This window comes from Seriola aureovittata, chromosome 3 (genome assembly GCF_021018895.1).
Source record: "Seriola aureovittata isolate HTS-2021-v1 ecotype China chromosome 3, ASM2101889v1, whole genome shotgun sequence".
Classification (NCBI taxonomy): domain Eukaryota; kingdom Metazoa; phylum Chordata; class Actinopteri; order Carangiformes; family Carangidae; genus Seriola; species Seriola aureovittata.
The window spans coordinates 11,020,896-11,046,508 of NC_079366.1; the positions used below are offsets into that span (position 1 = coordinate 11,020,896).

The following is a 25,613-nucleotide window of genomic DNA, read 5'->3' on the forward strand; positions in this document are numbered from 1 at the left end:
GGCTCAGTCCATCTTTGTGCTCGTGGTACTTTTAATTTGGTTTTAGTTTAGTTTGATGTCAAGGCAGATTGTCGTGAAATTCATGGCTCTTAACATAATCTGAGCAATGATAGAGAGAGACTTTGTGTCTGAAGTTCAGATGTCAAGCTGTTCGATCTGAATTATCCTTGAAGGAATTTAGGGATTTCACTTTCCAAGTTTCAGCTGCCAAGCACGTCTGCTTCAGGCCCCACTCGCCTCTACGAATTTACGGTGGGCCTTTTTTTTAATTTTTCTTATCACCTACTTGACATCCAACTGAGTCACATTTCAGATTCTTCCTGACACGTCCTTTGGCTTCTTTTTATAATTAGAAGTGCTATGTTCTCCAGCGGGGCCTCTCAGCTGTAGGGCTGTTTGACCGGCAGGCTGCTGCAGAGGGAGGGAGCAGCATTTTGAAGGACATGACGGGGTGAACTGACACTGTACTGGACATGTAATGTAACCTAATCGATGTTTGATCGTCTGACAGCTGGCTGTGGCAAAGATGGCGGCAGTTAGTTACGCTCGGCCGGTGCCATTCACTTTGCTCTGCTGGGTGAACGATCAATAGACAGTCATTCATCCAAACACCCACATGGCTGTTAAAAGGCCGAGCCCCACTCAAGGACATGTCTCGGGATCGTCAGCCTGAGCTGACCCAGAGATCATCAACAAGCTGGGAGCTCCACCCTGGTGTTTGATTCAATCGATATTTTTTCTTTATCAGTGCCGGTTTTTACTCTGACACCAAAACATGTTACTTTCCATGAAATAGTCCCACACTTTTTATATGTAAAGCTCACAAACACATTAGTTGTAATGTTGTTCATTTAAACCTGTGAGAGCTACAAGAATACAAAAAACTTAACAAATGCCGTGTTTGAAATAAGTTAAAAAGGAACTACTACATTTACAAAGTTTTTACAATACTCTATGGAAACAATTGGTACTCAGGACGAAAGTGTATCAGTAGTCAGCGCTAATTACGAAGTGTCAAGAATGAATAACTTTGTGGTGTTTTAGGAAGGAAACTTGTTTTGAACATTAATTCGAAAGGTGAAAATCTGACGGAAAATCATAATGAAAACCATAATAAAAACTGGGGATGGGAAGGGAGTAAGTAACTACGTGACATTAATTGTATTATTTATTTACCATCTAATTATCTTCTCAGAATTTTATTTTCTCCACTGTCTCCATTTCTCCTGAACACAGTTTCTCTAAAGGGGCAGAGTGCAGCAGAAATGCAGCAAGTAAAAAACATATTTCGCAGGCTCCAACTGAACTGGGTGTATTTCATTAGCCTCCGACTACATGATGGATGCCCTTTTCCTGTTGTGATAGCACACACTTGGACTTAGTGTAGTGAAAGAGAAATGTGAGCTTGTAGGTTTCTGGTTTGAATCACAGAACAACATGTGCTTACAGTGATGGCAATTTTGTACAAGGTCTGAGGTAAAGCTCGGTTTTCTGTTTGTTATTAGGTTTTACCGCGAGGGCTGACATCTGCACTCGGTTTCGTTGTTGCTCTTCCCTCAGGTTTTATGCCTCTGTCTCTCTGTCCAGTTATCTGTCTTTATTCTCTCTTTTTCTCTGGTTATCCACCTCTCTTCCCTCCAGATCTCTGCCTCTATCTCTGCGGCTTTTCTATCCTCTCATGTAATCTAATAACTGCTAACTGGCTGGTAATGAAGTTGTCATAGTAAAGGACGTCATGTCCACTCTATGACTGTATTATGTTTCCTGGTAATGTTCCAATTCATTTCCTGGAGAGGAGCAGACTTAGAGGAGGAATCGTTGATAATGTGATTTCTGTCATCATGTGCATTGGTTTTGACTTATACTCTTAAGTAATGTTGGAGGGTTATCAGCTCTGTGTTTGTGTTTGAGGGAGTGGATCTGGTTATGTGTCAATCTCTGGATGTGCTTTAGTGCCTGGGTATATTTAATTACACTGATCTGGGCATGGTTAGTTTTACAGTCTGCCTCCCTGTTCGCTCTTCCAGCCTCTTTATATTCCTCCCCTCTCAGGAGAGCCCTCTGAATGATGCTGCTGTCAAACTTTCAATAAGCTTGTACAGCTTGTGTTTGAGTGTCTTTGCGCCATTTCATAAAAAAAGAAAAAGGTAAGGTAAGGTGTTGCAGCCACCAGCTTCAGATTCAAAGGAGAAATCCCTGAAGCGTCCACTGACTTTGTCTCCTCTCCTCGTTTCCCCAGGTGAAGGTCAACATCATCGGGGATGTGATCGAGCAGGGCTCCACCAACCTGAGGATCGACCCTGCTGGTTTCAGCCCCCATGCTGCCATCTACTCCATGCGTCCAGACATACGCTGCATCATTCACGTGCACACTCCTGCCACGGCTGCTGTAAGTTCACTTTACACCAGGCGGGTTTTCAGAGCTGCCCTGCAAGCAGATGACTGTGGAAACCCTCCCAGCCCTGATTAATCTGAGGCTTGTTTTTTTTTTTTTTATACAGGGAATCTGATATTGCAGATCCTCACATCAGATATTGCATTTTGAGATGAGTTCTTTCAGGGAGATGTTGAAATTTCAATGGTGCAATTATATCACTTAAAATAGAATAATAATTTGGCATCACTACTGAAAGGGAATACTCATCTGTAAATAGCCACCGTTATGGGAAGTGTTTGTAATCTGTGCTCTGCAGTGCAGGAATTCAATTACATTTCTTATGACAACAAAGAGGCTTGTCTTTGCGGTCATCAGAGAAGTACAGCTTCAAAATATTCTTCACACAGACGCGTCTAAGTGAAATGTCAGCTGCAGACTCAGCTGAATGAAACAGCTGCAATATACCTGTCAAAGCTTCTTATCTCTCACGGCCTTCGTTCGTCTCACCTCTCCGATGCTTCAGGTGTCGTCTATGAAGTGCGGCATCCTGCCCATTTCCCAGGAGGCGCTGATCCTGGGTGACATCGCCTACTACAACTACCAGGGCAGCCTAGATGACCAGGAGGAGCGCCGCGAGCTGCAGAAAGCTCTGGGGCCAACAGCAAAGGTAAGAAAACCAAGAAAACACAGTGCTGAGAGAGGTCTTCCTGATTATCGTTCTTGAAGGAACAGCTCAACATATGGTTTGTTCACTTTCTTATCGACCGTTTGATAAGAAGTTTGATACATTTCTCACGTCTGCATGCTAAATATGAAGCTACAGCCAGCAGCCGGTTAGCTTAACCTAGCGTAAAGACTGGAAACAGGAGGAAACAATACTTAGGCTCTGTCCTAAGGTAATAAAATCTGCGTATTAGTACCTCTAAAGCTGACTTGTTAACACATTACATGTTTGTTTAATCTATGCAAAAGCCAAAGTGTACAAACAACACATCATAGTTTTACAAGGAGTTATGTGCTGGATTTTTTTCTTGGGGGTGCAGTGATTTCCTATAGTCTTTTTTTAATCACAGATGGGTTGTTAATCAAAGAGTACTGACAATAACAAGACACTCCTTGATCCAAAAACTCTACACCCACTGACTGCAGGCAAACATATGAAAAGAAGTCAACATTTCAGAAAGCTTAGAACAATCGACTCAATATTTGGAAGACGTTTTGAAAATAATCAAGGTAAGGGTCTTTTGACATCTTGTCCTTGCAGCCGCGGAAGAAAAATGATCTAATTATCAGGGTGTGGTGTATTTTGAACAGGAAACAGTAGCAAGACAGTCAAACCAGCACATCCTGTTGAAATGTCTGCTGTGTTTGAGTTACTTTCTCACATCATTTTTATCCCTGCATGTGCTTCGCCATGTGAGTGTCTTGTCAGCGATCAACACAATTTAAATGGGCAAAACTTCAGGGAATTTAAGGGAACTTCCACGGCCTGTTCTGTTGCCAGGTCCTGCTGCTGTAGTCAAGTGGCCCAGCCTTTGTTGATACAAGGAATCAGAAATGTTTTGGTGGTTACTTATTAATTAACAGGCTCATCGCAAAATTGTCCAGTCATATAGTTATGGACAAATGGACCTGTCTGATCAGTATTTGTGTGTTTGTGTTTGTGTTTGTGTTTGTGTGTGTGTGTGTGTGTGTGTGTGTGTGTGTGTGTGTGTGTGTGTGTGTGTGTGTGTGTTGCAGGTTTTGGTGCTGAGGAATCATGGCGTCGTTGCTCTTGGGGAGACCATTGAAGAGGCCTTTCACTACATCTACAATGCCCAGTATGCCTGTGAAATCCAGGTACACACACACACACACACACACACACACACACACACTAGCCAACTGCTGCTGTTTTGGGCACCCAGCACATTCCAGCACCACTCATTCACATGAATTAGACCTGCAGGGCGGCAGCTTGCCCTCTAAATCTAATCTCTCTGCAGCCGCTGTCAAATTTCCCCACTCTGACTTTTTTAACAATGCTCCATAAGGCATAATCTCTTAACATGTGGACAATGTTGGATAAACACAGTCTTATAACCAGGCTTTTAGGAGGTTGATGAAGGGAGTAAGAAGCCAATGTGTTGTCGTTGACGTCGGTCCAAAGTAACATTTAGCGAAGGGTGTTGTTCTTCCTTTTTTTGCTGACTCAGTTAAAGAGCTCAAAGTGGAAAATGGTTGAGAGGTTTTCAGCAGGTCTGGATCAGGAGGGAGAAATAAGCGCTACACTGGTTATTTATTCAGCATTAATTATTAGCTGATATTAATATTTCACATTCATATTTCATGTATTGTATCTGAAAAATCTCAGCCAAGGAGACTGTGACAAAGTCTGTCATCTGCAGCCCAGGGAGGACTTGTGCAGTCGTCAGGGGAGACGTGGAAAGAGGAAGTTCAACTAATTTGAAAACAGAAATTGCAGTTTGTCTAAAATAGTATTTCCATATTGCGTCAGCTTCACCTGACGTGCTACAAATGAGATAAATGGTTGAAATAGTTTAAAATTAATTCATTTTAACACATTTGGGACATGACAGGCGATGCTGATGAAGGGACTGACATTGACAGAGTTTCTATCAGCAGATATTGTCTTCAGACGTTTAACCATGACACATGTAGCCTCTTGTGTTGTACAGTAGCAGAGCTGTGAGAGATGTTGTGATGTATGAACTCGTATGAAGTTGGTGTTATATGTGAGTTTTCTCTGATGTCTCACTGTTGAGGATGATTGTTGCGCGTCTTTGTGTTTGACTTGTCAATATGGTGGATTTTAGACATGTTGTTGTGTCCCCCGCTGTAATGGGCATACCAAATCTCCTGATTGACTCTCCCCGGTCAGGCAAAAGAAAACATTAATCCATCCTGCAAAGCCCAGCTTAATTTCTATAAATAAATCCCCCAACCATGTTTGTGTATGCCATGTACTATATATTCCTTGGTGCTGTGGTAGCTTTAGATTGAGGGGTGTTTCATTTTGGTTTTACAAAATAACATCTTTCCTGTTTCCTGGATAATGGTTCCTTCCTACATGTTGTCATTTAAGGTGAATGTCCTAATGCCGCAGATGTTTGGTGAATCAAAAGGCCTGTCTGTCTCTTTCGTGTTGCATAAGCCGTCATTCTTCATCAGGGGTTCACATGCTTGTCCCACCGTCCTTACTTTGCGGGTTTAGGTGAACGCCATCTCATGTGCTGGCAGTGTGGACAACCTGATCGTGCTGGACCAGGAGAAGTACAAATCACGAGTGTTCGCCGTGGCCACAGCGGCTGCTGTCAACATGGCTGGCCAGTACAAGTGGAAGGTTGGAGAGCTGGAGTTTGAGTCTCTGATGAGGATGCTGGATAACCTGGTGAGTCTAGAGACATCAACGCACAAATGCACCGATACGTAAAGAACGCATACACTGTAGGTCACAATGCCTCAGGCCAATTAAATGACCGGATATTATATAAACACATAATCTGGTGTTATCATTGTACAAATAAATTACATGAAGATAAGGGTATTCAAAAGATTTCTTTCCTTTCTTGAATCTTAGCACGTTGTGGCCCATTGAGGTGCAGATTTTCGATGAAAACCAGTTTCCTTTAAGTGATAATATGAGTCATTTTCACTGATTACTTACTTACTGATTGATAAAAAAAAAAAAAGATAATAGTGACACAATCTGTAGGCATTTAACTAAGGTGTTTTCTGAAATCCCCTATGGTCAGTTTTATATTTCTGACTGTTTCCTTTTCTTTGTGAATGAACAGAGTTAGAAAAGAGCGCCCCCTACTCAAATCTACAATGTATTCACAGAAAATCCAAGCAAAACAACAACAAACTGACGAATGTTATTTAGGAGGCACATTACAATAAACATATTGAGGATGGAGAGATTCATTTTGAAAGACACAATTAGTAATTTGGGGACGAAGGAAGGAAAAAGCAGCGTGATGGAGGAGTGATGATGACGCAGAGAGCAGCTGTGTCAGTCTTTGTAGGCTTGTTTTCAGTGAGGGGGATTTGGTGAATGTAGAAGTGTTCCTCTCTTCTCTCTCTGTCTAGAGCTTCTGTTATCGTCTGCCCACCTTGCATCACTGTTTCTGTCTCCTTCTCTCACCTCTCTCACCCCACACTTTTCATCTTTCCCCCTGTTTCCCTCTCTTCCCTCTCTCTTATCCTGCTCTCTCCCCTTCACCATGAATCATCGCCTCTCATCCGGTCGAGACTCTGAACAGCTTGTCTCCGTGGCTCCCGTCCTCTCTTCTCTCACACTTCATAAACATAGCATTTGTATCAGATAAGCTCCGGGTTTCAGTACGAGACCCAGACACAGTGATGAGAATGAAAACTCTGTCTCCTTTAACAACCAGTACAGATATGCAGCAAACTTCCTGCCGTGAAATGTGCAGAAATGTGTGAATATAAAGCAGGATTTTGCAGGAAAAGCGTAGGCCAGCTCAGCCGAAGTCAAGTTGAAAGGTCAGCTTTGACCATGCAGCTGATATGAAAAAGGAAAAGGACAAAACAGAAAAGAACGGAACTTCGCTGCCACACAGAGTGTGAGGGAAAGTGTGTGAAAAACAAGTCTGACCATGCGAGAGGACAGCGACAGAGACAGGGAGAAGAGAAAAGGAATGATGAGGATAAAGAGGAGAGAGGACGGGGGAAGAGGGGGATGGAGTGAGAGGGGCAACAAAGAGAGAGAGAGAGAGAGAGAGAGAGAGAGAGAGAGGGTCAGACAGGAAATGACTCTCTCAGTCCTCTGAGCTGCCAGAAACCATGCGGTCACAGCTCTGTTTCTGTCTTTCTTTTCCATTTTGTAACTGTGGGACTGGCAGCTCAACCAGCATCACAGGAAGGAAAAGTCACAGAATAGAAAAGATTTCATTTGCTGTTCAGTTTAAAAATGAAAAATAGGATTGAAAATCATGCGAGCTATAATGAGCTATGATCTAAGTCCATTTAATGATCCCGCTGGGGTGAACAGGATGCCACAGCAGTATGTAGAAGTTGGAATAGAGCCGGGGTTAAATAAACATACAACCCGTACAAATGAATTAATTAGCTTCCTGTGAGGCAATGTGGTTTTGTTTCCATGTCTTTGCTCATTGTGAACCTACACTGACCAAATCACTGCAGGTCAAAGAAGACAAACTGTATGTGATCTCGTTTCCTGCCGCAGGGCTACAGGACAGGCTACGCCTACAGGCACCCCATCATCCGGGAGAAGCCAAGGCACAAGAGCGACGTGGAGATCCCCGCCACCGTCACGGCTTTTATGTTCGAGGAGGACGGGGACGCCGGTGCCACGCGGCTGCCCTTCAAGTTCTTGCAGCAGCGACAGCAGAGGGAGAAGACGCGCTGGCTCAACTCTCCCAACAGCTACACCAAGGTCAGCGTGGAGGGCGGAGAGGAGCGCTACAACAGCCGGACCACCACGGTGAGCTGTGTGTGTGTGTGTGTGTATGTGTGTGTGTGTGTGTGTGTGTGTCACATTTCTAAACACATGAAGCTTTATATTGTTTTAAAGGTATCTCTTTAGTCTTTAGCAGACTGTGTGTGTATTTGTGCGTTAACATATGAATATGGATTAATATAGTAAACCTAAATATGTGTATAAAGTTTACATCAAGGCCTGAAATGTCATTCAGTTAACATTCAGTCTGTGCACAGTGCTGAGTTTTGACGCTTATTGATACCCAGTGTTTTAAACTTGATACTAGATCGCCATCTAGTGGCTGAACAGAGGACTACATTGATTCAGTTGCACTGATTGGTGTTATATATCCTGCTGGGGCATTCAGCTTGGTGATTAACAGTGAATCAAACTTTAACAGAACTCTCTATAGTGATGTAGTGATGTAGGTTGCGTTTTTCATCCCTGGTAATGGTGACTCCTACAATGTCCATAATGCAACTCAGTGCCATGTTTCATTTGAGAAACTGCCTCTGTTTGTAACTCAGAGATTATAATGAAAATATGAGGACTAGATAGCTTCAAGAATAGATATGTTGATATCTATAACAGTGAAATTATATTGTATCTGTTTGTAATAGTACTGTTTCAAAGTGCTATAGAAATGTGATAACATACAATAGTTACAGTAAAGTTCTTACATATTTTTAAAGTGCTTGGCTGTTGTTCATATGAGCAGACGGTTTTGATCTCACCTGTTTTCCCCTTTTACAGTGGATGAAGGCAGAGGAGACGGGAACCCCGATCCGGATCGAGGACCCAAATCAGTTTGTCCCTCTCAACACAGATCCCACTGAGGTGCTGCAGAAGAGGAACAAAGTGAGTCTAACTGTTTCCTCTCAATCAGCATGACATCTTACATGTACAGTTGTAACCTCTGGTCAGAGTGATCACCATGTAGAAAAGCTTGATCATCAAAATGATGAGAATCTGAAAGTGTAAATATTTAGTGACTCCAGTCATCAGAGACACTGCTAGTGCCTCCCACCTCCTGATAAAATCATTGTCTGTTTTGTCCTGCTACAGATCAGAGAGCAGAACCGGTTTGATGTGATGTCATCAGGGCCACGCTCTCAGCACCTTGCAGGCATCCCTGTCGATGAGCCACGACGGGTGAGAATGAGCTCTCTGTGATGTTCAGACTTCACAGAAAAATTCTATTTTCTTTGATTTTCCAGCCACATAACCTAATTTCTTTCTGTTCAAACACTTTTGTGAAATGTGAGGTCAGAGAAGAGTGACTGTCTGACTAGTTTGCCTTTCAACGTCAAAGTAGCTATGCCACAAATCATCTTATGTCTACAGTTGGCCATTTGCATGAATAAAAAAGTCAAATACATACAGTACATTAATGACAATTTTCACAAAGAAATAACTACAATAAGTAGGAAATTGGCAATTGCAAGAGGCAACTATTTAACCTATGTTTTACCTGGTTTACAGTAACCAGGATTCGATGGCAGACGTTTGAAGAAAACACAAAATAGCCCCTGATCATAATGCAGATCAGCCAGATGTGATCCTAGAGTTAAAACTTAAATAAAACAGTCAACTGCAGCCAGATTTTTATCAAGAGTTTTGCTGCTTTTTTTTTAGTTTCTAAATTTCATAATACGTAACTGAGACAACATAAAGCTGCAATTCAGAAGTCAGAGACATTTACTTCATATTTAGGGTTGAGTATGTGTCTGTTTATGGACGTGCAGTGGGTCATACAGGAGAGACAGTCTACCCTCCTGCTGCACTGAATAGCAACAACACAGATTTCCTTAATCACCTGTTTATTGACTCAGATGTTTTTTCCATTATCACGGCTGATTAAACATCTGCTCAGGTTGCAGTTTTAGTAGAGTTGTGCTGGAAATGACCTGAGGTGACTAAACGTAGTGAAGCAGAAGAAGCGGAAAGCAACAAAACACAGGGCTAGAGCAAAAGAGATGTTATACAAGTGCTGCCTATAAATGCCCAGAGTCATGAGAAGAGATCTGAGGCCTGAACTTCAAAGCAGGATTTGGGGTTAGCGAGGTAACTTCAGGTTTAAGCCTGTGTTTTCAGGGTTACGATGGTGGTTCAGTTCTTACCGGGGGAAAATCACAATGTTGACTTATGCTGAACTCCTGCTCCAGCGCAGGTTCACTTCACAGGATCAGATCAAAACCTGTCAACAGCCCAACTACCAACCAATCAGATCAAGTCAAGTCATTGTCAATGCTCTCTCAGTAAGAAACTTAATAATAATAATTAAGTTTAAAATTAAGTAAGAAACTTTAATGAACGGAAATTACTTCTAGTGATTCTTTTTAATTCTATTAATGTGGTCACATTGTTTACATCTCACCTTGTTGGATATCACTTTTCAATGTCCCTATAATTTGCCGGCAGGTATCAGCGTTTCTTGTCATATCATATTACGTACTTTATTCATGGTTCTGATGACGTTGCTTATAATTAACAACTCGTACGGCCAGCGTTAGGTTCAGTTAAGCCAGATAAAGAAAAGATATCTGGGGTATGTTGAACTTGCTTCCTAGGACAGGCCTCTGATCAGTCAAACAAGTGTAAACACCTGAGTGTGGGTCCATCATTGTGTTCACCAGGCAGCACTGCCAGTTTAATGACAGTTCTTGACCACTAGGGGGAGGCAAGTGAGAACATTATGCAGTTGCATAATAGCATCCATTAAGTCAGAACGGACTGTATGCTGATAGCTGCAATTAACAGACGAATAAAAAAAGAAAATAATAAACAAATGAGAAAGATCAACTTCACCTAGTTTAGACATTTTGATGCTGATGTTTTTGTGGTTGGTGTCTTGTCTTGAAGGATCTGGTGCAGATAAACGTTCTGGTAAATATCCTCAAGTGTTTTGCACTTGTTCCTGTTTGCGCTGGTATTTTCATTCCAATCTCTTGTATTTTTTGGATTTTATTTGACACCTTTTTGCCTGCTCAGAACAGAAAACACTGCATGTGTTTATTAGAGTTGTGTTTTAAGATAGACACAAGTGTTGTTTGTACTTCAGACAAATTTGCACTTCTCTGTTGTTCTCATGTGTGAGTCGGTGAAGTGTGATGATGTGTGGGACCGTGACGGTCCTTTGGACATATTGATACACACGAATAAGCAGACATGTTAAAAATGTGTTTTGTTTGCATGTGTGTGACTTGTTTTGTGGGTATGATGCACCTCTTGTGTAATGTTAATTGCGTTAGTTTGTGTGTCATGTATTTGCTGCGTTTATTTTATCCAGTCCGCTGTAAAGATGTTTGGGTTTACAGACTAATTGGATGAGAGACCCACTGTAGAGTTGTTGATTAAATGAGTTCTTTGTGATGTGGTCAATACTCTTGTTTTATCTTTATATGAGCTTCCTTTATTTCTACTGTAATGAATGATTGCTCCTCTCAGATGCACCGGGTGTGTCTGCTCGTGTATATGATTGTGTGTGTGTGTGTGTGTGTGTGTGTGTGTGTGTGTGTGTGTGTGTGTGTATGTGTTTTTTAATTTCTGTGTTTATGTCAGTCTGAGTGTGTAAGTATGTAAAAGAGAAGAGCTGTTTTTGTGTGTGCATGCATTTATGCACTATAGCATACATCTGTTTGTGTGTGTGCTTTGTTTTTTGCATGCGTGTGCATGTGCCTCCAGACTGTTTCTGTGTGTACGTGTGTGTGTGTGTTGTGTGTGTGTGTGTGTGCTCCCATGCTCACCCCTCTCCCTGTCTCCTCCCCAGCCATACGTGCCCACAGAGGAGGAGCAGATGGCTCCCCTGCCTCCCAACCCCTTCAGTGAGCTGTCAGAGAAGGAACTGGAGGAGTACCGCAAGAACGTAGAGAAGAGGCAACTGGGCCTCAGTGGTACGACACACACATACACACACTTAAACAAACATGCAAATTCATGCATAACACTCATAGGTGTGTGGATTTACTGAACTCATTGATGCAAATACTGCACGAGCCCAGTCACACTGAGAGACATACGGACACACGCACGTACACACACACACACACACACACACACACACACACACACACATACACACACACACAGTCAAATGTGCTTTAAGCCAAAGACTTGTCCTTCGTTGTCAGCAGCGAACAATCCCACCAGTCTGAATGTTCATTTCTCAACAAATTATTGACCAGGCTTGAAACAAATCTGATCAATAATCAATCTGTAAGACAGAATTTGAACGCACACAAGACGAGATAAGACAAGAAGACGTGTCTCACTAAATTTGAGTGAGCAGATCTTTGCTATCTTCAAACGTGTGCTTTCAGTTTGTATTAGAGCACAACTGATCACCAGGGCCAATATTATTAGCCAGTATGTGCTTGATATCGGTGAATATGTTGGCAGAAAGCAATTTGAACTAATTGTTTCATGGTCAGTATTTTTAGATATTATTATATAGTAATATATTATATTGTGTTTAGATTTATAGTTATTTATAATGGTTGACTTTGTAGTTTACTGTTTAAAAAATACTGTCATGTTATGAAGATGATTGTTACTGTCATCTTTTAGATTCAAACATATTGTTCAACTGTAGGATATCCTGCTCCTGACATACAGCATCTTTATCACAATTCTTTCATAACTTTCACTTGTGTGTGTCACTGAAAAGACTTTGAAATGTAAAACAGACACCACTCTAACAGCCAGATACTGGCAATGTCCCATTCAAGCCTGTTAACGTTGTTAACAAGCGCCATCTGACATTCTGAAGTGCTCGAAATCGGCTGAAACAGCTGGAGCAGATTTCAAGCTGAGCTTCAGCTAAATCAGGATTTCTAAAAACTTGTTTTACGTTCACAAATCTGTGCCACCTCCTCCTCCTCAAACCTCGATTTGCAGATTTATTTACTGCACATCTTGAGTTTGTTCTGTTCGCTCTCTCAACAGTTTTGTTGTTAAGAAAACATCCATATAATCCAGGGTCTATACCGCTGTCGCCTTAGCAGCAGTCCCAGTGGGCACTCCCATATTCTAACACACTGCCAGGGGTATCACACACAAACACACACAAACACACACACATACACACGTATATACCTTTTAACATGACAGTTTGTCCCCACGGGCTCCACTGATGCCTTCATCTGCGTTAACCTTGTGTACACGCACACAGACATGCACACACACACACATACACACACACACACATACACAGGATAGTCAATGCTAATCATATTAGTCCTCTGCCCCACTGCCTTTCAGACAGGCAGGGGAAAAATCAATAGTGAACAGATAGTGAAGGGGGTTATCCACTAGTCCTCATTCTGCAGAGCTCCTGCCACGCTGGACCAGATTAGTGTGTGTGTGTGTGTGTGTCTGTGTGTGTGTGTGTGTGTGTGTGTGTGTGTGTGTGTGTGTGTGTGTGTGTGTGTGTGTGTGTGTGTGTGTGTGTGTGTGTGTTTGTACATCAGCGTGCACATGGAAGTTTGCAAATGGTGCATATGAGACACGGTATGACTGTGTGTCAGTGAGAGGCCGGTATGACTTAGATGGCAGACCGAACAGACAGCAGGGTTTCACACCCGCCGCATGAGCGGAGCCCGTTGCTATGACACTGTTGCCCCCACAGCCCCATGAATCCCCGGTGACCAATCTGGATGCAAGCTGGAGACCGTCTGGAATGGCCTGATACATGCCTGGGCCACACACACATACACACTCACACACACTCACACTCACACACAGCTTTAACCTGTGATTGGTAGTGTCCAGTCCAGTCTCTATATGAGCAACGTAAACTGTACAGTATATGTGTATGCTGTAGCTGTCACTTCAAAACTTCCTACTCTAAGTCAATATATTGTATATTGGGTTGAGTAATCTTTAAAATGACAAGGCTCATGAAACCAACTCTACACTTTCTACACAAAAAAATAAAAGCACCACTGTAAATTGAATTGAAGTCTCAACGTTTTGCATGCAACCCTTTTTTTTTAATCTGCACCCTGCACACACACAACATATGAACACTCTCACTGCACAGACCCGACTGTTGTTAAACCACGTTCTATATGCTGTGCATGAAGGAGTTGTGAATGATTGTAACATCTCAGCCAACTGAATGTGTAAACCTGAATGTGCTAATGAACGTGTTAATGTGATATGGGAATGTCATTCATTTACACCATTTACTGTTTAAAACTAATGAAGCTACTAATGACGAGCTGGATTGTAACATTTAAGGCATTTTACAAAAGTCGTACAAAAGCTCTTGTAAACTTTTTTTATCATGTAAGAACGACGATTAACCAAGTGCTCAATTTCTCCTGCATTAAGAGCCAGAAACCATAATGTGTGCTCCTGGAGATTAAAAAAAAAACCTTCTCTTAAGTAGAGAAAGGAAATGAAGGGCATTAAAATTCTTTATTTTTAGGCACGATTATGGTTGAAAATGTCACTCAGTGTTGACCTCATGAGGCAAAGATAACATCTGGGTGATATTGTTGATATCAATATTATGAAAGGAGCAGTGGCCGCAGACTTTTGGACACCCACACTATTTAGAAATCTGTTGCTAAAAGTTAATAAATGATCTTATTTTGAGCAGATTGTGATAGCATGTTGCACAAGGCCAGGGGATCAAACCTGCAGAAATTTAGTTTGGGGGGGGGGGGGGGGGGGGGGTTAAAAAAATCAGCAAACAGGGATTTGGGAAATTTTGTGGAAAAGCAGCTGTGCATGGCCTGATTCTAACATGTGTGTTACCACTAATCTCTCGAACCCCACCCCCTCCCACTCCCTCACCCACGCCCACTCCCTCACCCGTTTCTGACCCATACTCCCAAATCCTTCCATCACCTCCTCTCATCCTACTCACCCCTGCTGTCATCCCACTACTTCAATCCCACCATCCCGCAATCCTCTCATCCACCCCACCCCACCCCACCCCCCCTGCAGATGGCGAGCACGAGCTAACCTCCGATGACGGCTCCACTCTCTCTCAGTCTCTGTCTCTCACCCAGTCCCCGCAAAGCACTCCAGCTAAAGAAGGTATCACTCACTCACAGAGAGACGGAGACACTTTTCAGACTGATCTTCACTGCCATGCTGTGTGTGTCTTTAAGATTTGATGTGTGTGCATGTGTTTAAATTTAACTGAAATTTAATGAACTAAGAGCTCAGTGTGCAATGCCCAATCCAAACTACTGATCTGTGCTTTAAGTTTGTACCGCACTAATGATTTTTCATGCAAAAACTCACCGGTTAAATCAGTCAAACTTCAACAGCGTCCCGTCCCCAATACTAAAGACCTAATTTGTCCTTTTTTCACAAATAGTAGTATAACGGAGTATATGATGTATCAAATATGAACCTGTGCTTCATACTTGATATATCATATACAAGGATAAAGGCAGATTCATATTTTATCTTCCAGTGAGCCACTGGTTTCTTTTCATTTCAGAACAATATCAAGTTGTAAGGGCTTCTCTGAGACAGGTAATCCTTCAAAGGAGCAGGTCTCTTACCTTGGCTGGATTGTTTTCAAACTCTCCTTGTTGCTGCGTTTCTCACTTGTAGGGGGCAAGTCAGATTTCAGAGTTGAATGTCGAACAGCAAAAGTTCAAAGCAAAATTTACATTATTCTTTTTCTAAATGTACGTTTGCTTAATGCGCATGGTCTTCTCGGTTTGACTTTAAAGGTATAGTTTAACATTTTGGGTAACAAACTTATTTCGGTTTCAGAAACGTAAAAACAAAAAGTTTTTTGTTATAGGGTAAGTTAACAATTTCATGACAACAACAGCAGTTTTTTTCTGTCTTTATGCTAAGCTAAACTAAGCTAGTACCCTCCTGGTTCCAGTTCCACACTTAATTCCCAGACACGATCTTCTCGTTCAGCTTTCAGCAAGAAAACAAATAAATGTTTGTCTGAAAATGTCAAACTATGACTTTAAAAGCAAACTGATTACAAAAGTTTTTTTCCAGGTAACTCTCAGTCTTCGATTTTGGAGCACCATTCAGTAGAATTGTCAAAACAAGCTCACAATAAACAAGAGATCTTTTGCCTCTCTCTTGCCTTTGGTGTGGACACACAAGCCACGCTGGTAATATGAGTGGCTACAATGTCACATGACAGGATTTCTTGGTGTTAAAGTATTGCCTCTTGCTGCCATTGGGATCAATTTGTCCAGCGCAGCTAGATTTTTCTTTAAATCTATTTACACAAAGATTCTCGCGTCTGACATTTGAACCCAGTTGGTGTACCTCCCAAGAACGACAAAGATCATAGCGGTAATCTTTACAAGTTGTAAATAATGACACTATGAGATTGACTTCCTGTCAGCTTCCCTCCAGCACAAACACGCAAAACCACACAATGAGCAACAATTAACCCATGACAGCACACTGGCTCAGGGGACCTATTTTTGTGTGACGCCACCACTGTGAAGTCAGTGGGTCGTTGTGTTGAAATCAATTGTTGTGCAGACTTTTTTTTTTTTTTTTTTTAATGTGGCCCTATGTGTTTTTGTTTAATAGTTTTTTTTTTTACACTAAGATGAAAATAACCTGAGAGGTCATCACTGTCTCTGTGTTTTAGTGCAGTAACATAACGCCGCTGCCCTGCATTCCCTTTGCAACCTCCATTTGCAGCCCAGAGAAAGGGATGTGATACTAGCAGGCCTGTTTTGTGAACAGTCATTAAGGAAGTGGGTTTAGTCCGCTGTTCAAAGCCCCCTTTTTTTTTTCTTCTTTTTTTTTTTTAGGTTAAAGGAGGACAGACTCTCTGGGCTATCAGGTCACTGGGGTTTTAGGTGGAGATGTTATGAAATATGTAGAGCACGGGGACAGCGTGTCTCTGTTTGAGCAGAAGTTCAACACGCAGTTCAAATGGAATTAGTGTGTCGGGGACAGCAGAGTCTCGCATCAGGAGATTCAACCAAAACACTTATGATTTAATGTGGCCAGATGCAGTATTCCTGCAGTAAATGCAATTTTAGTGAAGCCTTTAATGCTTTGTGTTTGTTGAGTCTGTGTTTTAACTTTGTTGCTCTGATTTCAGCCACTGATTAAATAAACCAAGAAATTCTGCGAAATTCATTTTATTTCCTGGTTTAGGTGACTTTCTTTTATTTTATTTTTGCGTAAATTTGCCTACCGTACACCATGTACACTTCCATCGTCCTCGTCCGCATCCCTTTAGTCTATCGGTACATCCTTCCCTTAACTGCTCAAATTTAGACTATTCCTGTAATAAGATTGTACTGTGTTTGTGACATTGAAAACAAAGGGAAATTCTGTTAAATCCTAACTTTCCGCAGCGTCGCTCTTTCATGCAAACATCTGATGAGAAAAGATCATTGATTTGTTTGTTTTAAGATCAACACTACAGACTATAGTGTCAATATTTCCCACATTATTCACTGTTCCACAAAGTAATAATTGAGTACACTCCTTACTACCTGCTAGTGTTGAGCAATATGAATCATAAGACGTATAATTATTTATTGCGGTCGCTGTCTGTTAATAGGGTGATTTGCCCTTCCTGGGTTTCTTGCTCCCTGTCCTCACCTAACCTGCATCTTACTCCTCCCTCCCTCCCTCCCTCCCTCCCTCAGAGAACCACACGGGCCTGATGAACGGCAAAGACGACCACAGCCATGTGGACGAGGAGCTGTCCAAGCGCGTCAGTCAGCTGACCACCAGCATTGAGAGCGTGGAGATCACGGTGCGCTCCGGCGAGAAGATCGAGGAGGCCCTGTCCCCCGAGAGCTCGCCCTCCAAGTCCCCCAACACCAAGAAGAAGAAGAAGTTCCGCACCCCGTCCTTCCTGAAGAAGAACAAAAAGAAAGAGAAGACGGAGGCCTGAGATTAAAGGAGTGGCAGAGGCGAGGCAGGCAGGAAGACCGTCTGGCATAGAGGAAGAAAGAGGGACGGCAGCCACCTTTTCTGTTTAATGTCTGTGTTTTTATTTTGTCTCCGTTTTCAATGTCCTTTTACGTTTTTAATTTTATTTGAATTTTTTTAACAAAAGGTTTTTATGTACAAAAGGCAGACGAAAGGATTACAGAAAAAATGATTTGGTTTGTAACAAAAAAAAAAGGAAAAAAGAGGTGGGTATGTGGGTCCACAAATTCATACTGCAGCAGATGTGGGGTGACTAATTAAATTTTGGGTGTCTACACACCTGATCACCTATGCAGTACTCTAACAGGGCTCCTTGAGTCATCAAGTGTCATTTGAGGTCATTTCGATCCTGAATAACTGGCTCCCCCTGTGTCGTTTCCCAGGCTGAGAACAGAACTTGAAACCACAAATCGTATTTCCTGCTTCAAAATCCAATTTTATGAAATGATTGGATTGCAACCTGAGTGTTGTAAAACTGCACAAGTTGAAACTAAACCTCTCTTTTTTCTGTCAAGGCTTCCTGGTCTTTTAAAGTTTTGTTTTTACATTCTGGTCACCTGACTCTGCATCAGGAACCGAGCGGCCACATGAAATTTGAAGTCACACTGGAAAGGGTTTGTGTTGATTTATTTACTGTGAGAGAAGTTTTTCTCTCCGCCTCGCTCACTCTCACTCTTCAAGCTTCTTTAGGCGCAGGCTTCTGATACAAACCTTCTCTTCAGCTGATTGTGGTTGAACTGCAGATGAGTTAAAGGTTTGCCAGACTGGACTAGATAGTGAGGATGAAGGCTGGGCGGCCTATCAGAGCTTAGTTGACATTATCTCAAAGAGCTGTCGACCCATTCAAAATATTTATGTAGCATTTTCTCATCTTCTCTTCATCTCAGTGTTTTTGCCAAACTAAATGGAAGAATGGAAAAAACAATCTCAATATAGTAAAGCGTCACTGTTTGTGTCCGGTTTGTCATCTCATGAAATTTGATCTTTTTTTTTTTTTTTTTTTTATTGAACACAAATTTGGTATTAGTCGCCTCCGTTTTGTACTCATTTCTAAGCTTTTACAGAGAATACAGATGTTACGCATGTTTTCTCTTTTTGCAAGAAGTGAATTTATATGGCTGACTGTTCTGTAGTGATGCCTGATTGCTCAAATTATATTCTAATCCTCAGAGTACGCAAAATTATTATATAACACATGAAAACTGGATATGTTGGCTATAGATTTTTAACTATATATTTTTTATTTTATTGTGCTGCACTTTTCTTGTGGTATATAACACCTTTTAGTTGCCGGTGGTTTCACCAGTGAAGGAGATTGTGAAGTATTTTGGTAAAAGTTGTGCAAGTAGCAAGCAAGGCATGGTGTCGGAGAACGGTCAGGACCCAGAAAGTGAGTCGTATGAAGACAGAAAGAAAAGTCTTTCATTGGTGTCAGGCGTGAGAAATGATCTCTACTGCTCAACTCAACAAAAAAACAAAACAAAACAACAAAAAAAATTTAAAAAAACAGCATGTGTAGTGCTGAATACTGCGTCAAACTATCTGCAGTCGCCAGCTGAAATGAGAATCATGGGTCGTGGAGAGTGGAACTATGACGTCTTTTTTTATGGTGTGTTTGTGTGTGTTTTTAAAGCCATATTGTAATTTTTCTTCCATTTTTATTTTTTTTATTTTATTTTTTTCAAATGATGAGACAAGGGTTGCGATTCTCGTCTGCCTGCTTGGCCATCAAGGACCCTAACAAGACTTCTGTTAAATCACCCCAGTGACTGCACATCAACACCCCTCAGGCTCCCAAAAACTTCTATTTTCTGTAGCTACAGTCACAGCAGCTACGCTTCCTCGCTTAATTTGCCATTTACTTCCTCCTGGAACTGGAACATTATAAGGAGGTCACATGGACATTTTATGTTTAATTGATCACTCTGCGAGCCCGGCTGTCATTTCAGTTTCTAAAGTCTCCCCTCGTGTAATTTCTCTAGTAAACACGATGGTGTTGTAACTGTCAGATGACCCACAGTTGAACTCTGCAAAGCCAAAGTGTGATGGGTTGCCGCATATCCTCCCCCCGCAGTTTAACCAGATGTACCAATATCCCAGCTAGCAATGTGAAGTATTGGATTTGGAGGGAGGGAGGGAGGGTTTCGGGGCACATCTTTAGCTGTGTCAAACGATAGCTTCTGGCTCTGGGCGAAGAGCTGAGGTCACACAACTGAGAGATGGAGAAGGGAGGTGTGAGTTTGGAAATGGAAGTGCATATGTGTGTGTGTGTGTGTGTGTTTAGTAGAGATGGGGCAGGGGGTAAGGACAACCTGACACTAACACACCATGTTTTTATCACTCAGACTGTCTTTTTTTTCTTTTTCATACCATCTCTCCACCTGGAAAGTTTATTTTTCATCCTCCATTTGTATCGCAGTACACTCTCTTTTTTCTTTTAGTTTGCAGAGAGCACTAGACTTTTTTTTAATAACCATTTTATGAGCATTCGTTGCTCCCAGATGAACTGAATGTGCATTGCATCCTTTTTATTTTCTCCTCTTCTGTTTCCGACTGTTTGCACCTTGCTTTACTAATGCCTCTCTATCCACCTTTTTTTTCCGTTTTTAAAAAAAGAACGAGTTTTGCTTTGGCATGCCAGAATGAGCCAAGCTACTTTGTGACCTGTGAAAATCCTATATAAATGGTTATCTAATGGAGTTGCTTTTAGATGTATTGCTAATCAGTGTAAATTCACAAATAAAACTGTATTTTAAGAAACGGAAGCTCATTTTTCATGTTTGTGCATCACAATTCACATCATTCTTCAACTTGTTTTTCAGTTCAACATAATCCATGCACACTCATTTTACTTTATACCATTATTGTGACTCGAGCATTTAAGTGACAAACTGTACATAGTCAGAGGATGACAAGTTTAATGCTGCATTTTTCGTAATAATTTCACGGTATTGTAGAACAGCTTCATATAGAAGGACCTATGCTGAAATACAGTGTTAAATGAGCAGGAAAAAACAGTAAATGGTGCCTTTTTGTCGTTATTCCTGATGTTAAAAGATGAGAATGAATATACTGTCTGTGTGAATAGTTCAATCAGGAAGCTACTGCACATGTGTGGCAATGACAGCATGAATGCAAACGAGGCGGTGACAATGATCATAGCAGGCACAGGAAATGCGGAAGCACTTGACAGAAATGGTGTCAAGTGAAAAGTGAGCACACTGACACTTCTGAAGTCGTGCATTCCTCTGTCAAGCAAATTGTATCCATGGCCATAAAAAGGGGGCGGGTTGTGTCTTTGGGATATAGAGAGACGCACATGAGCTGCAGAAAATACCCTGCACATTACCACAGATTAACCCTTCTACATCTTAATAAAGAGGTATTTTGTTATTGACATACTATAGATACTATTTGTAATTTTTTTTTACCTGTGAACTCATGGTTAAATCAGTGGTTTTGAAACTTGGGCCCAGGACCTTTACAAGGGACTTTGAGATGAAGAAATAAGAAAAAAATCTAAATTCTGCTACCCCAAATAATTTTTTATCTCTCAGACTTCTCTAATTGTTGGTTTTTGTTAAGTAATATAAAAAAATATATTTAAATCAAATAATTTGACAAGGAAAAATGTCTCTGTTCATAGATATGCACGTTATGAATATCTTAAAATAATCCACCAGTTTAGCATTGCACTCCTATTATCAGGCTCATGGTGGACAGTTTTTAACTGATGCAAAAGAACCTGAAATATTGTCATTTTTTAATCTTCCTTGTCAAATCTTGGCACTGATAGTCCATTACCCACAATGCAACTCAGCTGCAGATAGTTAAATCAGAAATTTGGGCACGCTATGCTTGTAGCAGCTAATGTGGCCTGTAGCTTCAAGCAGAGATGAGGAGAAAACTGGTAAGCTCATTTCTATCTGACGCCACACCACCACATTTTTATACACCCAAGTGACGTCCCTTGAGGACATTTATCAGGTTTCACACACAGCCTTTTTTTTTTTTTTTTTTGGGCGATTGTAAAACCTGTAAACAGACTTTAATGTGTAAAATTGATGGAGGTCCCTTTTAAGGAGTCAAAATCAAAACAGGCTGGGAACCACTGGTTTAAACAACAGTTGTGAGTTCTAGTTTTTACTTTCTGTTTTCACTTTGTTTAGTTGTGTCTACAGCTACAGTCTTCTTCGCTGTTAATATCCAAATCAACTGGACTATTTGCCGCCACAGCAGAGACGCCTGTCTCATGTTGGTACTAAGTAGACGCAGCTTGACACAACATTGCGTCTGTGTTGCACAGTGAGCGTGGACTGTCCTATACAGTATCCAGGCAAATGGGGGACTTTGTGTGCATGAGAGCAGCCAATGTGCCTTGACTGCATTTATATCCTCAGATGCAAAGCAAAATATGCAAAACCCACATCATGATAATGTGTGCTAACTTCCCTGTAAGATGTCTCTCTCTTGGGTCTTTCAGTATCAGCCAGTTGACTGAATATTAGAATTAAAAGAGTTTTTATATTATATTTTATTTGCCCCCTTTCTTGCCCTTTTACTGTGGCCTCGAGTAATAAGAAAATTGTTTAAAATGTTATCTTTATGATGCTTAGCTTCTGTAGATTTTATTGGTGAAGATGTCCACTTTCTATCACTTCTTATCATGTCTCCTTTTAGATAAGATTAGATATTTAAACAAAGTGATGATGCCTTTTCTCACCTTGGCCTATTTGCTAAGTTGCTATCAGCAACATGAACTCAATCTAACAATCCAATGTAGCCACTTACAAAATTGTCGTTTTGTTTAGGAAAGTTAAAGACCAGATGATTGAGTTTGAAATTTTCATGAATGCATGAATAGTTCTAGAGAAAATTATCTTAATGTCATTTTAGTGAAAGGCATCAACATGGACAACACAAACATAAACAACCACCAAATGTCATTTGACTGGATCTTCATCTTCTCTGAGGCCCAGTAAGAGACACCTCAGGGGTTATGTTGGTGAATGGCGAGAATGAGATGAGAGAAAACTGGACTGGCCCCATTTTATTCCTCCTCACTCCCCATGTCTTTATCTAGGATCATTTAAGTTTTACACATTGGTAGATTTAGCTTCCATATATAGTATTTACAACACTGTAATCCTGTCCTGGCGTCAGTGAATGTGATATCAATATACAGCACTTTATTTGGCAACGTTCCTGATACAAACAATAAAAGCCCATGAGCGATCCTGTGACTCAGTGCATTTTGTGTTTGTAATGACTGTGGAGGGATGAAGGCTCAGTGTTAAGTGTTGTGTAAATGCTTATAGACGAAGTCCTGATACTGAGGTAATTTGATTTGTTTGTTGTTTGTTTTTTAACTCTGGTACATATGGAAACAATATGAGAAATGAAAAAATTGTTCCTTTTCAGGGAACTTGTGTTGGGGATCAATAAAGGTTGATCTCTCATCATGTATTAATCTGCCCTTATAGCAAAAAGTAGTGATACAAGATAAGTGAAAAATGTATATTCATCACTATGTTGGGGGGTAACACTGTCAATTCCATTGATTCAGCTAAACAAATGAAGTTAATGATTGTGTCTTAAGTCAAAAACACAGGATTTATTGCAGCTGATTGATTGAAGCGCTTCAAATTGACCAACATAGATACACACACTCATATCTTACACACAGATCCGTCCTATTGCATCATGTTCAGCACAATTAAGGAGGTGAAGAAGGGTTTCTCCTCTCCTCTCCTCTAGTCTCCTCTCCTCTCCAGACAGCACCACGCTGTGAGTGTCAAAACAATGAGTCTACTTGCGTCCAGATGGATGCTCTGCTAGGGGAGTGTGGAAACCATGATAGGCCTTTTTTTCGGGGCAACCCCCACGCCCCTCCAAGGACACACACACACATACAGAAGCACCCCACCCCAACGCACCCGGCTAGACACCCCACTACTCACAGCTACCAGAGACTGTGGTGATGCCCAGATGCCACTGGGATGAATTAGTGACTGATAAACAACATAAGGGGTCAGTTAGGCCTGAGCCGAAATGCACACCCCATGGGACCACCCACACACAGTCGTACAACTAACTGGTGGTACATTTTGCTCATCCAAAATGCCTCCTGTGTGATGAGCGAAGACAGGAATAAAGGCCTGGCCTCAAAATGCTGACAGGCCATGAACTTAAAGTCCACAGTTGGTCATCACCAAAAAGACTGTTCATCTGTGATTCTTTATCATGTTTGTTTTTCCTGATAAAAGCTGTTAAAGTGAACACTTTTTTTTCCAACATGCAGCACGAGTCCATGTGTCTTTATTAAGGTGGACTCACATAAACACATTTCCTTTTTTGTACAGATTAAACACTCATTAGTTAATTATTTTGCTACCCTCTGACAGAGCCAGACTAACTTACCTCTGTTTCCAGTCATTATGCTAAGCTAGGCTTAGCTCTAGCTGGCTCCAGCTTCGAAGGCCTGTCACAGTGCTAAATTAACAAAATATTAAATAATCTATGACTTTAAATGACTTCTTTTGGCAAGCACAGACTCATGCAATATTAAAGGTCTAGGTGACCTGTAACCAACTGAGCTGATAAAGTCACATTTCCACAGCACAGATAGGTTTGCTAACTAATTAAAGCTCAAGCAAAAGCATCTTGTGATGAGGTTCTAGATACTTGAATGCATTACGCTGTGATTATAATGTTGCTGCTACTGGTTTTGTTGGCTTGAGTACATAATGGAGCCCTTATAAAACTGTCCTCCATCACTGAGCGGGTGAAAAATGCAAGTCAGTGATTGTGTGTGTGTGTGTGTGCGTGTGTTTGTGTGTGTGTGTGTGTGTGTGTGTGTGTGTGTGTGTGTGTGTGTGTGTGTGTGTGTGTGTGTGTGTGTGTTTGTGTGTGTGTTTGTGTGTGTGTGTGTGTTTGCGAGTTGGTTGGGGTCGATTATTTTGTGGAGTCGCTGTTATTGATCAACTGCTCTATCAAATCCTCGAAGATGTATTATGTTCATTTTGTGCTATGGGGGCAGTAAGGATCTCACTTATTGCCCCTTAATCTTTAATTCATTGAAGGCTGTTGGACAGAGATTATAGATGTTGTTTGGGAAACCAAGACAAGGAAATCTGCTGAGCAGCATTATCTCAGTGTTTTCTCATTCCTCCCCCAATAGGTAACCCAGTGCCATTTTTTAGAACCGATATTCAAGGGCAGGGGACACAATGGAGTCCTCAACAATGGCCTGAGGGTTAAAGGCAAGTTTTGTGATTGATATGTCAGTGCTCTGAATACGTAAATTGGCTGGGAAAGTCAGCATGAGCAACAATTATGGGAAAAAAAAGAACTTTAGCTTGTTTACAGCATGTACAAGCATGTAAAGTCATGTAGCTTCAGCACTGAAGAGTGGTTGTCAAAAAGATGTGTTATTAATTCCCTGAAAAAAAACAAACAATGTAATGTTATGAACCAGCTTAAAAACTACAGAATGCATAAAGACCAATCTCTCAAGCTGCTTGCAGATGCATATAAAATGAATGAAAACAAGACACTTATCAGTCCCCCAACCATATAGATCACATTTTTTTAAGTAGCACAAATGTAAAAGTTTGCTGTCAGAAACTGTCAGAATACTACAGCATACAACACCCTGTATCCTTAGACTTCTGATTTATTGATGAACAACTTAGGGGAAAATGATAGAAACCTCTGGAAGGACAAAAGGACAGAGTGACATGAAATAGGTGCTGCTTGTAAAGAGTCAACAGATTTTCAATGTAGAAAGATAGAAATATGGCACACAGCAAAGAACTGCAATATAAGAAAGCAACAATGCATTGGGAATACAAAATGACTTTATTG

General features: G+C 41.2%; 1 protein-coding gene across 10 annotated transcripts in view; it reads left to right on the forward strand.

The window, feature by feature from the left end:
• add3a (adducin 3 (gamma) a) overlaps nucleotides 1-22,983 on the forward strand; it is a 108,521-nt gene extending 85,538 nt beyond the window's left edge. For 7 of the 10 annotated variants that reach the window (XM_056370077.1, XM_056370050.1, XM_056370090.1 and 4 more), the window contains 11 exons: nucleotides 2,240-2,389; nucleotides 2,901-3,044; nucleotides 4,118-4,216; nucleotides 5,592-5,768; nucleotides 7,590-7,847; nucleotides 8,598-8,702; nucleotides 8,910-8,996; nucleotides 10,707-10,730; nucleotides 11,614-11,737; nucleotides 14,799-14,891; nucleotides 17,459-22,983. In XM_056370077.1, coding sequence (XP_056226052.1) covers nucleotides 2,240-2,389; nucleotides 2,901-3,044; nucleotides 4,118-4,216; nucleotides 5,592-5,768; nucleotides 7,590-7,847; nucleotides 8,598-8,702; nucleotides 8,910-8,996; nucleotides 10,707-10,730; nucleotides 11,614-11,737; nucleotides 14,799-14,891; nucleotides 17,459-17,709 — 1,512 coding nt within the window. In that variant the 3' untranslated portion in view covers nucleotides 17,710-22,983. The remainder of the gene's footprint in view (nucleotides 1-2,239; nucleotides 2,390-2,900; nucleotides 3,045-4,117; nucleotides 4,217-5,591; nucleotides 5,769-7,589; nucleotides 7,848-8,597; nucleotides 8,703-8,909; nucleotides 8,997-10,706; nucleotides 10,731-11,613; nucleotides 11,738-14,798; nucleotides 14,892-17,458) is intronic. The other 3 variants (XM_056370104.1, XM_056370094.1, XM_056370113.1) reach the window with 3 other exon arrangements.
• The last annotated feature ends 2,630 nt before the right edge of the window (nucleotides 22,984-25,613 follow it).